General features: G+C 40.9%; 1 protein-coding gene across 8 annotated transcripts in view; it reads right to left on the bottom strand.

The window, feature by feature from the left end:
* NLGN1 (neuroligin 1) overlaps window positions 1-13828 on the bottom strand; it is a 652944-nt gene that overhangs the window by 309565 nt on the left and 329551 nt on the right. For 6 of the 8 annotated variants that reach the window (XM_081910897.1, XM_081910899.1, XM_081910896.1 and 3 more), the window contains one exon: window positions 6753-6812. The exons of the other annotated variants lie outside the window; for them this stretch is intronic. In XM_081910897.1, coding sequence (XP_081767023.1) covers window positions 6753-6812 — 60 coding nt within the window. The remainder of the gene's footprint in view (window positions 1-6752; window positions 6813-13828) is intronic. 8 annotated transcript variants of the gene reach the window in all.

The following is a 13828-nucleotide window of genomic DNA, read 5'->3' on the forward strand; positions in this document are numbered from 1 at the left end:
TACAGGATCTAAACTGGGGAGATTTGGGACCAATTCCCTAGTCGGCAGTGATATTTACCCAGGCTGTAATCCTAAATGTACTAAGGGCCGTCTTAAGTATATCCGGTGCCGTGGTGCAAAGTTCCCCCTGGTGCCGCCCCTTTCCCAGAGTTTTTTAGGGAGGACGGGGCTGCCGGTGGGGCTGGAGGAAGCAGGCTGGAGGGCAGCTCCTCCGGTGGGAAAGAGGCAAAGGCTGGACGTGGCGCCTCCTGGCTCAGCTGACCACTTCGTGCCATGGTGGCTACAGCAGACGGAGGCTCCGGGCATGGCGCTGCTTTGGTACGGCATGGCGGAGGTGGGCGAGGGCAGCGAGCTGATGCCGGGAGGCGCGCGTCCAGCCTCCGCCTCTTCCCTGGCGCCCTCCAGAACTTGGTGCCCTGGGGCCCCATGCCACTAGCCTCTATGGGTAAGACACCCCTGTAGGGGGAAAACCCATTGAACACAGACAGATTTGCTGCTGAGTAGTACTATTTAGGATTGAACTCTCCATGAACATGGGCAAGAAGGGAATGCTGGATAAACAAAGTCTTATCTAGTTCAGCACCACTTCAAGAAGAGGTTAGAAATTGAGGCCGCCAGGATAGGGTTCTCTAAAATTGTCAATGGTGGCAAAGAATGTTGAGCAAACCCCCCTGACCCATTGATTAGAGTTTCATTACTCTGTGATAGGTAAAGGGACCCCTGACCATTAGGTCCAGTCGTAACCGACTCTGGGGTTGCAGCCCTCATCTCGCTTTATTGGCCGAGGGAGCCGGCGTACAGCTTCCGGGTCATGTGGCCGGCATGACTAAGCCGCTTCTGGCGAATCAGCGCAGCGCACAGAAATGGTGTTTACCTTCCCGCCAGAGCGGTACTATTTATCTACTTGCACTTTGACGTGCTTTCGAACTGCTAGGTTGGCAGGAGCAGGGCCCGAGCAACGGGAGCTCACCCCGTCGCGGGGATTCGAACCACTGACCTTCTGATCGGCAAGTCCTAGGTTCTGTGGTTTAACCCACAGCGCCACCCGCGTCCCTTACTCTGTGATATATTACTGCTAATAATTCCCATGGAAAAATACAAGCGCTGCCCATGGTAAGACAAAGAAATTGATATAGTTACTTTTCCCACTTTGTTGTTGTTGTTGTTACGAAACTAGAGAACTACAGATCATTAGGCTGTAATGTGCACTAGGTGCCTTTGGGGTCTTCTGAAAGAAAGAAAAAATGAAAAATGATCTAATTAGAACTGGGTCAGTGGTAGAGCCCAAGGTTTCACTGCTGCATGGATTGGGAAAAGTTGGATATGGGTAGTGATAAAATGGTTTTTAAAAAAAGTGGAAGGGAACATTGAAAGGAAAACGGTTCACCTATTATTATTACAGATGTGGTTGAAGTACACTTCATAGCTGGAGAGGTGCTCTGAAATTGGCTGGAAATATGATATCTCTGAGTGATCTACTGATATGGATTTTATTACACCATTGGATTTATGCTCCTAGAATTTGCTAAGCAGATTTATTCAGTTTCCTTCCTGTCACATTTTGTGATTTATTAGCTCATGGTTTCATTTCTCCTTGGGAGTCAGACATTCCATTTTCAATCTCTCAGGGCAGAACCAGATGTTACAAAGGGAAGAGGCCCACTAATGAAAACACTACACTGCCTCTCTTTTCCCTCAGTAACATATGGGTGTGACATCACCATGTGCGCCACTTTGTGAGTAGTAGTGTCACATCTAATGTCTAAATGCTAGCTTCACTTCTCAGTCAAAGTGACATGGCAAACTTGCGACCCTTCAGGTGTCACTAAACTACAACTCCCATCAGCCTCAGCTAGCACAGTCAATAGTCAGGGCTGATAGGGGTCAATACTGAGGGCTACAGGTTCCTCATCCCTGTCTCAAATTGTAGGCAGGTGTGCACATGCACAAGCTCCACCTCCAATGTCCCTGGGCACTCAGGCTTTTACACACACACACACCCCAATAAAATAAACTCATGGACCCCTCTCAGAATCTGATGAAAGCTATGGAGTGGCTGGGGAAATCCAGCCAGATGGGCGGGGTATAAATAAATTATTATTATTATTATTATTATTATTATTATTATTATTATTATTATTACTATTACTCTCCTCATGGTTCACATGACTAGTTGGAGCATGGCACACTGTACCAACTGTAGTGTCCAAACTGTCTTCAAGGGTAGCCCTCCCCAGAAATATGCACATGAACACAACATTTTTGCACACAATTTTATTGCATGGAGGGGGAAATTTATGTCTGATTCATAGACCCCAGAAGCCCATCCATGGACCCCAGGTTAAGCACTTATGTTTTGGATCTTCTCACGGCAATTGGAAACCCTGCTAAGACGGTGTGTGTGCCCTATCCACAGTTTAAGGCCTTGTGTGTTCAAGCAAGTGCAGTTTACATTTTCCATTCCTTTCAGTGCAGTGGGGTAGGAGAGATGGGGAACAAATTCACATCCGGCAACCAATGCGCCCCTTTGGTTTCAGATAGTACATGGGTAGTTGTTTTATAGTGTACTACTAGGTTGTTGTTGTTTTTAATTGTGTGCCATTCTTGGGCTTCTCTATCGCTCTCTCTCCTCACAACAGGTTTCTAATTTAATTTAAGAGGCTCCAGGGGCAAAGAAAGAAAGAAAAACCCAGCAGAGGGAGCAGGGAAGTTTACCCACCTCAGATCACCATCTTACTTAAATGGTTCTCTGTTGTGGGGGGGGCTGCCCCATATGCAGCTTTTGCTCCTGAAGACTCTTTAATTTCTCCCCTGTTCAGTGTTAACTAAATGGGGAGAGCTTTAACTGGCTGCAGGGACAAAAACTGGGTGGGGAGAAACACACTGAGCTCTCATGAAGGATCCTTCAGGTAAACTGATACATCTTGGTGAAAAGGCTTTCAGAACATCCTCATATATTTTTTTGTTCCTGAAGAACTGCCAAGTCATCCATTACATTTTGAGAGAGATGCATTTTGGCAACTGGAAGCCACACATGGTGTCAGAGCTGTCAGTGTGCTCTGCCTTTGGCTGCCAAAGACCCACAATCCCTGGCTTACAGAAGCTTTTTCTTGGCCACGAAATCTCTGTTTCTCTTGCTGCTCCAAAGCCTTTCTCAGGCACGGAAGTGATGCCTCCTTCTCTAGCTCAGACTAAAATCCAAGTCCTGGAATTATTTTGGAGCTTTGATGCAAGGTTCACAATCCTTTGAACTTAGATTCCAGACGGAGCCCTTGAAAACTTCACTAGGAAACCTAGTTTTAATGGGAAGGGTGGTTTTCTATGACAAGCTGAGAAGATGCAACTTAACTCATTTCATAGAAGCTTCTGAACTGTGCTCTGATTCTTACCATTCTGTCACTGCCTGCCGAAGCTGGATTTGAGCTGATAGGCTTGAATGTTCAGCTCTTTCAACGAATGAAAGGTACTGATTAACTCAACCGATTTTTAGCTATTAGAGCCTGCCCTAGCAATTATGTGGCAAATTAGGAAAGCTCCAAAAGGTCTGCTGTGTAAATAGCTGGGGTTTGAAACTATTTCTCAAAATTATCTGTGAGTAACACAGGCTTTTCCAGTTGCTAATTGAATAAAAACTGTGCTTATAAACCTCTAAGTGTTGCATTGCATGGTATGCTTTTATTAATTTCTCGTTATGGCAGGGGACCACTATATTTATGTAAGAACTGCCGTCTCTACTTAGAATGTTAACAGGGTTGCAAAGACACCCAAACAACATGTATCAGAATATGTGTGTTGGGGAGTAGAGGGTAGATGTTCATGAATGGAAAGCAGTGGACAATTTGATGAAGCAATCCAAAAGCGATGTCTTTTCCACATGCAAATGTGCCTGTTTAACACCTCATACTAGAGCAGGCCACATATAACTAATATTGATGTATAGTGGCCAGAAATTTGATAGACCTACAGTGGTACCTCAAGCTGCAAACAGTTCAGGTTACAAACTCTGCTAACCTGGAAGAGTTACCTCAAGTTGAGAACTTTGCCCCAGGATGAGAACGGAAATTGTGCCGACGGCACAGCAGCAGCAAGAGGCCTCATTGGTGAAAGCACTCCCCTAGTTAAGAACAGTTTCAGGTTAAGATCGGACCTCCGGAATGAATTAAGTTCGTAACTAGAGGTACCACTGTATTGTACTTGTGAAGGACAACAAAAACAGGATGGCTTTGAAGTACATGACAGACTCAGTACATGGTGCTGACTTCGTGAACCACGGTGAGATACTATTTGTGCAAGGCTGCACACTACAGCATTGCACAAGAAAATCCCAAATCTTTATTCCGCTTCAGCAACCTTTTGTGCAAAGGAAAGGAAGAAAGCTGCTAGGCAGCCCATCTATAAAGCACTGTACAAACTGTGTTTTCATGCTCCTTGGGTCTTTTTTGGATGCAATCCAACAATGTACAATGTGTTTGTTTGAGGGCAGCTTGCAAAGTGAAGGAATGTGAGGCTAGATATTATTTGGAATGGGTGGGCATTTATAGGGATTATGAGGCACAATAGTTTATAATCCCCAGTGACATTTTAAAGAGGTATGTACAAAGTGGGGAAGCGGAATGGATAAAGATGCAATTCTTTGCAATGTCAGAATGGTTAGTCATGCATCGGGGTGGGGGAAACCAACCAGTGAATGGGAATAAAGTAGCATTGGCAGTGGTGACCATTTCTGAGTATGCCACATTTTTGTCTATTTTATCCTTGCTTGCCTATGTTCTTCTTGGGACTGATCCAAATATGTGGAAATGGGCATGGTACAGTCCTCTGCATCTCTGGTATTTGTTTTCCCTTCTCCCCTTTACTCCACCCTGGTGTTTTCCTACTATGGAAATATTCATACATTAGTAGTTGTGCTTTAGCAGACGCTTATCTGCAGTCTTTGACATCTGAATCACAGGGCTACCAGAAAGCATTGTGTGTGCCTTGATTTGGGGCTCCTTGCACAGATTCAACTTTGCTTGAATCAAATAACCTCCTTCCACATTAAACCTTAGGCAGTGTACCAACAGGATTGTCCCTTCTCAGAAACTGCACATTTGTATCTTAAAGATGTATGCAAAATGAAAAACAATGTTAAATACATGTCTGTGTGGAAGGCAAGGTGATTAGGACAAGAACAGTCCAAAAGGAAACACACTCCTAAGCATGGGAAAATGAACTATGGCAAAGTAACCTCTACCACTGACCTCAATTTACAGTTCTCTTAATTCTTAAGGAAGAAATAAATGAAAGGATTGCTATTCAACCATAAACACATTAAAGTAAAGAGGAGTTATATGAAATGACCCCCAAGGCTGAGAAGCCCTGTTCTGGGGCAAGCTAAGTTTAAATAAATAACTGTATTAACAAGGCACTGTTGCTATTTTATGGGAAATGAGATGTTTAGGGATTTCTGGACAATGAGAGAAACCCATGGACTTGTAGTAAACCTGTGTCCCAAGCCTGTAAATCATGTTTTCATTGGACATCAACATTTTCCCCACACATAAATAGAAACACGAACAATGGGCATGACCCAGTAGCCTCAAGTCCACGACCTTGGGCCCTGGAGAAGAGATGGACAGCAGGCCTGCTTGGGATACTCTGAAATTAAATTAGAAGAATTTGAATAAGAAATCATTCTCAGTAGGGTTTTGCATCAAGTGGAAGACTCAGGACAGTCAAAAGAACAGAGTTCTTCGCACAACAGGGAGTTCAACTGAGAAATTCGCTTCCAGTAGCCATAGTGATGGTTACCCAACCTGGATCGCCTTAAAAGAGGATTGGACAATTTAATGGAGATTGAGGTCATCACTGGCCATTTCTACCTCTGCTGTCAAAAGTTGGGAATCACAAATGCAGAAAATGCTTTGGTGCACAGGATCTGATTTTGGGCTTCCCATGGGCATTGGGTTGGAAGGGCTGGAGTTAGATGGGCCTTTGCCATGATCCAGCAGGGCTCTGACTGTGAAGGATGTATTTTATGAAATCTCTTTAACAAACGAAGACAAATTCATGTGTGTGTCTCTAGAATTCCGTGTTAAGGCTGTCAATTCAGAATAGACTGGAAACTGGGTCTTCAGAGTTTTCTCTCTTGTTGTCATGCCTACTAAGGTTACGCAAAGTTTGTGATACCATTTTTGGGACCTGAAGCAGAAGTCAAAGAGTTGCAGTCACAACAATCCAGTTGCTTGGGAAACACTTTTATCACAGCGTTTATCATTCCTTCCCCAACAAACACAACATTTCCATATTTATTAAAATGGCATTAAGTGGGTGACAGAAAAGAAACAAAAACACAGAGTCTTTTGTATTTGGTGAAATATACAGAAACAGAGGTTAGAAAACATGCAAGAAGGTGTGTGAGAGAGAGACTTTTTCCAAAGCGTGTTAGTTATCATGGACAAAATTCAGTCAAAAGTGGGATGCAACATATCAGGAGTCTGTTCCGGGGAAACAAAAGTAAAATGGCCTCCGGGTTGGTTGGTTTTTAAAACACTGTTATCTTAAGAACTTAACAACATTCTTTCTTTTAAGAAAAATTAAAATATGTAACAACAAGCAAGAAGACAAAACACATCAAAAATGGGAATTAAAAAAAAAAACAAATCTTCAAAAGAAGACAAGAAGTAAAAAAAAAGAAAAAGAGGGGAGAAAAAAGATTTTTCAAGGGGGGGGGTCCTTGTCATGCAAATCAGTTTGGCAGGGGGAAAAAATACCTTCATCCTCTGCACCTTCATTATCACCTAAATCATCTGTCTGTTTCTTTGTTAGGGGACCTAGGATTGAGAACGGAGAAAATGGAGGAAAAAGACAATTCAAGAATATACAAGACTGAGGGAAAAAAGTAGTCAATATTAAACTTCCAAGGACGTTTCAAGAAAAACCACTCGTGGGGACAGGAGTACTCTCAAAAAAAGGATTTTTCAGCAAAATATTCCCTATATATATATATATTCCATACAAGCATCTAATGTAAAAAACCAAATATGCACACCATAAATTATATTAAAAATTAATGAACCAACATCCACTATTTCTTTTTGGAAAGAAACCCAAAACATACCCACCATATTTAATAACACTGAGGAAGCAATTTAATCTATTTAATCTTTTAGTTCATTTTTCTAAAAATTTAAACCATTTAAAAAAATCTTGTTCTTGGTTTCGATGTAGGAGATACCTGATTATATATATTTTTTAAAAAAAAACAAAAACCCAAAACAAAACAGGCCTTTACAGTGAGTTCCCTTTGAAAGAAATATTATGTGAAATGCAAATTGATTTCCATAATTCCAGCCATGGTGGCTAATACATTCCAAGGATAATCATGTCCTAGATTTTGTTTAGTACATCCATTAATTTGTAATTTAATTACAACCTTGGATAGAAGAATGTTTTCAAACCTTTCGATACCTGCTGACATATTTGTTAAAAATAGTGAGGTTTCAAAATGGGATTCAAACCCGGATATTGGAAGGGTTCCTTCCACAGAGTTGATTACAGTCTCAGCAGGTCACGATATTATCATACAATCGATTCGTAGGAATAAAGGAATTAAGACTTAGTATCATTCCATGCTCAGGACAGCAATACTATTAACAAGTGTTAGGAGATTAATCTTACTTTGCAAGGGGGGGGGGAATGGCTACCCTTCTCCTCAAGCACACAGCATAGTCAGTAAAATGCTCCAGAAGGAAAGTCAAAGGCCATCAGAGAACACCATTTCCATATGCCATGTATTTTCACACTTTGAAGCACAAAACAAAAGCAGCTGAAACTCAGCATTACATTTCTTTTTTTCTCCTTGAACAAGCACAGCTCCATGACATTCTGTAATCTGCATGCAAAACACACACAGAGACACACACACCCTCCCCCCGCCGAAGTCAGTACAACTGCGAAACTTTTAAGTTTAAAAAGGCAGCCAAGCACACAGTTGAAAAGGAAAGGGGGGGAATCTCATGCATAAAATAACAGTAGAAGGAAACAAGAGCGGAGATGAAAGGTTCATGTTGGTACCTAGAGCATGGGTAGGCAAGAGGCATGCATCGTCTCACAGAAAAGTTGAAACATTTGTATTTTAAAAGCTCTGCTTCTTTCGACTTCTTCTCTCTCTCTCTCTTCCGAGTGACTGCATGCTAGCACATCAACCCGAAATCTGCACTGTGGAAAAGGATGCTACCTTTGCATCTAGCAAGTTATATGGAAATTGGACGGCTGAGTTGAAGGTCTCTGTGAGAAATATAACCAACCCATGAGTGAGCATGAGACTTTTTACTTAGAAATAAAAGCAAAACAACCTTCTTGTACAATGGGAGGGAAAACAGCTACAAGGTGCTGGAAGTCTCAAACCATGTATCTCACTCTATGCACATCTACCATGTCTTGTCAAAAGCAACTGTCTGGTGCTCTCAGCGCTACCAGTTGAGATGGGCAGAAGGTGGGATTGCAGATACAGAATACTGATAGGCTTCTTATGAAGGTGCCACCTTTGGCCTGAGATATTCAGCTAACCAACTTCTTCTTCTTCTTCTTCTTCTCCTCCTCCTCCTCCTCCTCCTCCTCCTCCTTTACAAAAACAACAGCTGCTATGAACATATAAATCTGACTTAGACTGAGCCATATCCTTATTGGTTTAGCACACTGTGGTCTACTATGGATGGTGGAAGCTCTCTGCGGTCTCAGGAAGAGATCATTCCTAGCACCCAAGAGACTGAACCAGGGTCTGAACCTGGAATGTCCTGCATGCAAAAATGTCATACTCAATTTATTTACCTACCATATCCCCCCCAACAAATGCATCTGGGTTCAAGCGGTGTTAGAAACCGAGATATGAAAACTAGGAGCTAAATGGCACCTTAAACCTGGGTTATGGGTGCAACAATGGAATGTCCAGGCACACTTTTTTATAAGAATACAAAGCTGAAAATGAATGAACTGCAGCTAAAATATTATATTCGTTTTTCACCTTCCCCTGCCCACCCCCCTAATATTCTTCAGAGTGTCTCTTCTCCAGTCTTCAGAGAGCAGCTGGAAGTGTGGAGGCAGAAAAAGGTCCTCCTTTCCTTCCACTCTGCAGTTACAATCTGAAATCTTAGGCAAAGTACTGCACCCAGAGCTCAGAAACTGTTCGCGCTAATGAAATTCCCTGTCGCACAATGCGCCTAGAACAATGGGAGTTTTGAACACTGCAAGTGGTTCACACACAAAAAAGTCTGACTAGCACAAAATAAAGCTGTGCCCCCTGGAAGAAAAACTAGTTGAGTACGTAGATCAAAAAATGATTATACTCGGGGATATGAACGGGGTGGTTTCACTAGAAATGGACAGACTCAGAGAAGGGGGGGGGTAAGGAAGGGAAGCTGCCCAGAACTTTTTTCTCATTGGTTAAAAATTGTAACCTAATAGATGCCTGGAGACTTAGACATCCGCTGGAAAAGCAATTTACGTACCACTCTGAGCCTAACCAATCACTGTCCCGAATAGATCAGATCTGGGTCTCGAACGAACTAACACCAAGAATTATACGGGTAGAGATTCAGGCCAAAACAATATCGGACCACAACCCAATAAAGATGGAACTGAAAGGTTTGGAAGAAGGTACTTTTAGATGGAGACTGAAGGATTACCTCTTAGATGACCAAGATATAGTTGAAAAAGCGCAGAAAAGGATGGAAGAATTCTTCAAGGATAATATGAATAAAGGCACCAAAACTAAGGTGGTATGGGATGCGGGTAAGGCAGTGATGCGGGGCTTCTTTATTCAGCAGAATGCCATTAAAAATAAAGTAAGAGATAAAGGGAAAAAGGACATTCTAAAACAGATAACGGACTTGGAGGGGAAATTAGTTAAAAAACCCAACAATAAGAGAATAAAAGAAAATATTAAAGTATTGCAAGCCCAGTATGCAACAATAATAAATAGGGAAGTAGAATGGAATATAAAAAAACTAAGACAAAGAACGTTTGAGTTTGCGAATAAGTCAGGGAAGCTTCTGGCATGGCAAACCAAGAAAAGAAAGGAACAAAGCACAATAAATAAAATCGTTGCAAATGGAGAAGAAATAACTAACCCCAAGGAAATAAGGAAAGTTTTTCTAGACTATTATAGAGGATTATATAAAAATAGAGAGAGATACAACCAGAGAAAAATAGAAAGATTTTTGAAAGATAAGCAGGTTCAGAAGATTCCAATAGAGAAAAAAGAACAATTAAACACCCCAATAGAGACAGAAGAAATAAAATTAGCAATTAAAGAATTAAAAAGAGGGAAAGCTCCGGGCCCAGACGGCTTTACGGCAAGCTACTATAAAGAAATGGAAAATATTGTATTGGCACCACTGAGAGAAGTAATGAACAATATTCTGAAAGAAAAAGAAATACCAGACACATGGAAGGATGCTTTCATTACTTTAATTCCAAAACAAGACTCAGATCTGTCGCAAGTTAAGAACTACAGGCCGATCTCGCTGTTAAATGTTGATTATAAAATCTTCGCAGGAATACTGGCAAGTAGAGTTAAAAACATATGGTCAGAATATATCCATGGAGACCAGGCGGGCTTTCTGCAGGGCAGGCAAATGAAAGATAATATTAGAAGTATAATAAATTCCATAGAATACTTGTCTGCCAGGTATGATAAGCAAGCCATAATGATGTTCGTGGATGCAGAGAAAGCATTCGATAATATAGTTTGGGACTTTCTACTAAAACAGTTAGAATATATGGAGGTCGGTATGAATTTTTTCAACGGAATAAAGGCAATATATACGGAGCAAAAGGCCAAATTGATCATAAACAACGTGGTGTCAGAAGAAATAACGGTAGCAAAGGGTACAAGACAGGGTTGCCCACTCTCCCCGTTGCTATTTATAATAGTATTGGAAGTACTTCTGAATTCAATAAGACAAAATAAGAAAATAAAAGGGATTAGAATTGGTCAAAATGAATACAAAGTTAAGGCGTTCGCAGACGATTTAGTAATAACAACAGAAGATCCGCTGAACTCAATAAAAGAGATACTGGAAGAACTGGAACAATTTGGTAAGGTGGCTGGCTTCAAGTTAAATAAAAGAAAGACTAAAATAATGGTGAAGAATTTAGATTCGAAGGCAACCGAGGAATTACAACAACAAACAGAAATAGAAGTGGCCAAAAAGGTGAAATATCTAGGAATATGGATAACCCCGAAAAATATAGATCTATTTAAGAATAACTATGAGCAGGTATGGAAAGAGATAAAAAAGGACTTGGAGAGGTGGGGGAAGCTGAGACTGTCATTCTGGGGTAGGATAGCTTTAATTAAGATGAACGTTCTTCCGAGAATGCTATTTCTGTTCCAGAACCTACCGATAATTAAGGGCACTAAGATATTTAAAGAGTGGCAAAGAGGAATCTCGAAATATGTCTGGCAGGGCAAAAAACCAAGGATTAAGTTTAAACTGTTAACAGAAGCTAAAGAAAGAGGGGGATTTGCTCTGCCAGATTTGAAATTATATTACGAGGCATCGTGCCTTTGCTGGGTGAAAACGTGGATAAAATTGGAAAATAAGGAATTATTAGATCTGGAGGGGTTCGATAACAGAGCAGGATGGCACGCGTACTTATGGCAGGGGAAGAGGAAACATAAGGGATTCGCAATGCATATCTTTAAAGGCCCTCTAATAGAAGTTTGGGAGAGGAATAAATTTCTACTAGAACCCAAAGTCCCACACTGGCTATCCCCATTGGAAGTTATGAGCGTGAAAAAAGTAAACATGAGAGGCGATTGGATAACTTATGAACAACTGTTAACAAAAGTAGGGGGGACATGGAAACTGAAACCTTATGACCAGGTTAAAGAAAAAGTTAATGATTGGTTACACTATTTCCAAATAAACGAAATGTTTAGACAAGACGTTAAAGAGAGAGGATACGCGGATAAAGAATCTAAATTCCAGACTGAAATAATAAATAATGATTATAAAATTCTTTCTAAAACATATAACATGCTATTAGAGTATAACTTGATAGATGAGGAAGTGAAGTCGGTGATGATTCATTGGGCAAGGGACATCGGCCATAATATATACTATGAAGAATGGGAGAAACTCTGGAAAAAAAATCTTAAATTCACAGCTTGCACAACGTTAAAAGAGAACCTTATGAAGATGTTCTACCGTTGGTATATAACACCTGCAAAATTAGCAAAAATATATAAAACCTGCAATAAATGCTGGAAATGCAGGGAAAAAGAGGGATCCTTCTTCCATATGTGGTGGGACTGCAGAAAGATCAAAGGTTTTTGGGAAAGTGTATATAATGAAATGAAGAGTATATTAAGATACAGCTTTGGGAAAAAGCCGGAGGCTTTTCTGTTAGGCCTAGGAGGAAGTGATATAAAGAACAATGATAGTAAATTCTTTCAATATGCAACAACGGCCGCAAGGGTCCTCTTGGCCCAAAACTGGAAACAACAGAACATACCGACGCTTGAGGAATGGAGAGGAAAACTACTAGAATACGCGGAGATGGATAGATTGACGGGGAAAATTAGATATTTAAAAGACCAAAGGTTCATTGAGGATTGGGGGAAATTCGTGGAATATCTGGAAAATATAAGTGAAGGTCAGATAACGCTAGTTGGGTTTAAAAGAGCTCTGTGAAAAGGCTGGAATATTGTCTAAAGAGAAAAAGAAGGAAAGAGAAAATAATGTCAATATAAGCTAGGATTTGTGTGAATTTACTAAATTAAGGTATGGAAGATTTGAGGGGAAACTGAAGGAAGTCTTATAGAAAGAAATTTGTGATAACAAGGTGTAAATTGCTGTTCTTTTTTGTTTGTTATGATTTAAAACAATAAAAATTATGTATTTAAAAAAAAAAAATAAAGCTGTGCCGTGCAGGGCATCAGTCTTGAGAGCCAACCTAGACAGCATAGCCATTGCCTCCTCATGTTCTTGCTGCTAGGCCTTTACGGGTTGGCTGTACTTGGACCTGCCATTTCAAGAATTCACTTTGTGCCCCCTCTGATTTGCTGTGCTCTGTCACCAACATGACCCTCCTCTAAAAACAGACACAGATCCCACTCCCTGACCCTGCAAACCAATTTTTTCTCCAAACCATTTTTTTTAAAAAAGTGATCTTTTAGGAGGTCACGTAATCAATTTTGCACATTGCCAGTTACATCATGAACCTGAGAAAGTGGGCTAATTCATACGCAAAACAAAGACTTTTCGGCCTCCACAACGCTGATTCAGAGGAGATTTCTCTTCTTAATCAAGGGACTCTGCCAGGTCCAACCTCCCACCAGGACAAGCTGATGATTCTCATTAGTGCTAATGGGAAAATGGACCCACATGGCAGTTTGGGGGAGAAAGAGCATTTTGCATCTCATCAAGGCGCTATTGCGGAAACAAGAGAACCATTGTACATGAGTGGGGAATTCCTAATGAACTCTGAACTCATTTAATTTCTGTGTGCTGCTTGGTCTACCATTACTAAAAACATAAGTCATCCTTTTTAATCTAGCTTTAAAGCCACCAGTGTTTAAAAAAAGGAGGATGTGCCACATTTTAACCTTTCATGAATTTGATGGTGGCGCCTGCAGGAACACATTTAAAAATGCCTAATCACATGGGCAAGACATCTCTGTAGCCATATGGGTGGATTTTAATTATTTTGGAGCACACAATTATTTTTCCATTTAATGATGCAGCAAAGCAGACATTTGTATTCTTTTAAAAGGAATGAAAGTCTTGTCCAAAAGCTGTGCACGGTCAGACAGAAAGAAGTTAAATTGCACTGAGCCTTA

Source organism: Podarcis melisellensis, assembly GCF_964234715.1.
Source record: "Podarcis melisellensis genome assembly, chromosome: 5".
NCBI classification, from domain to species: Eukaryota; Metazoa; Chordata; class Lepidosauria; order Squamata; family Lacertidae; genus Podarcis; species Podarcis melisellensis.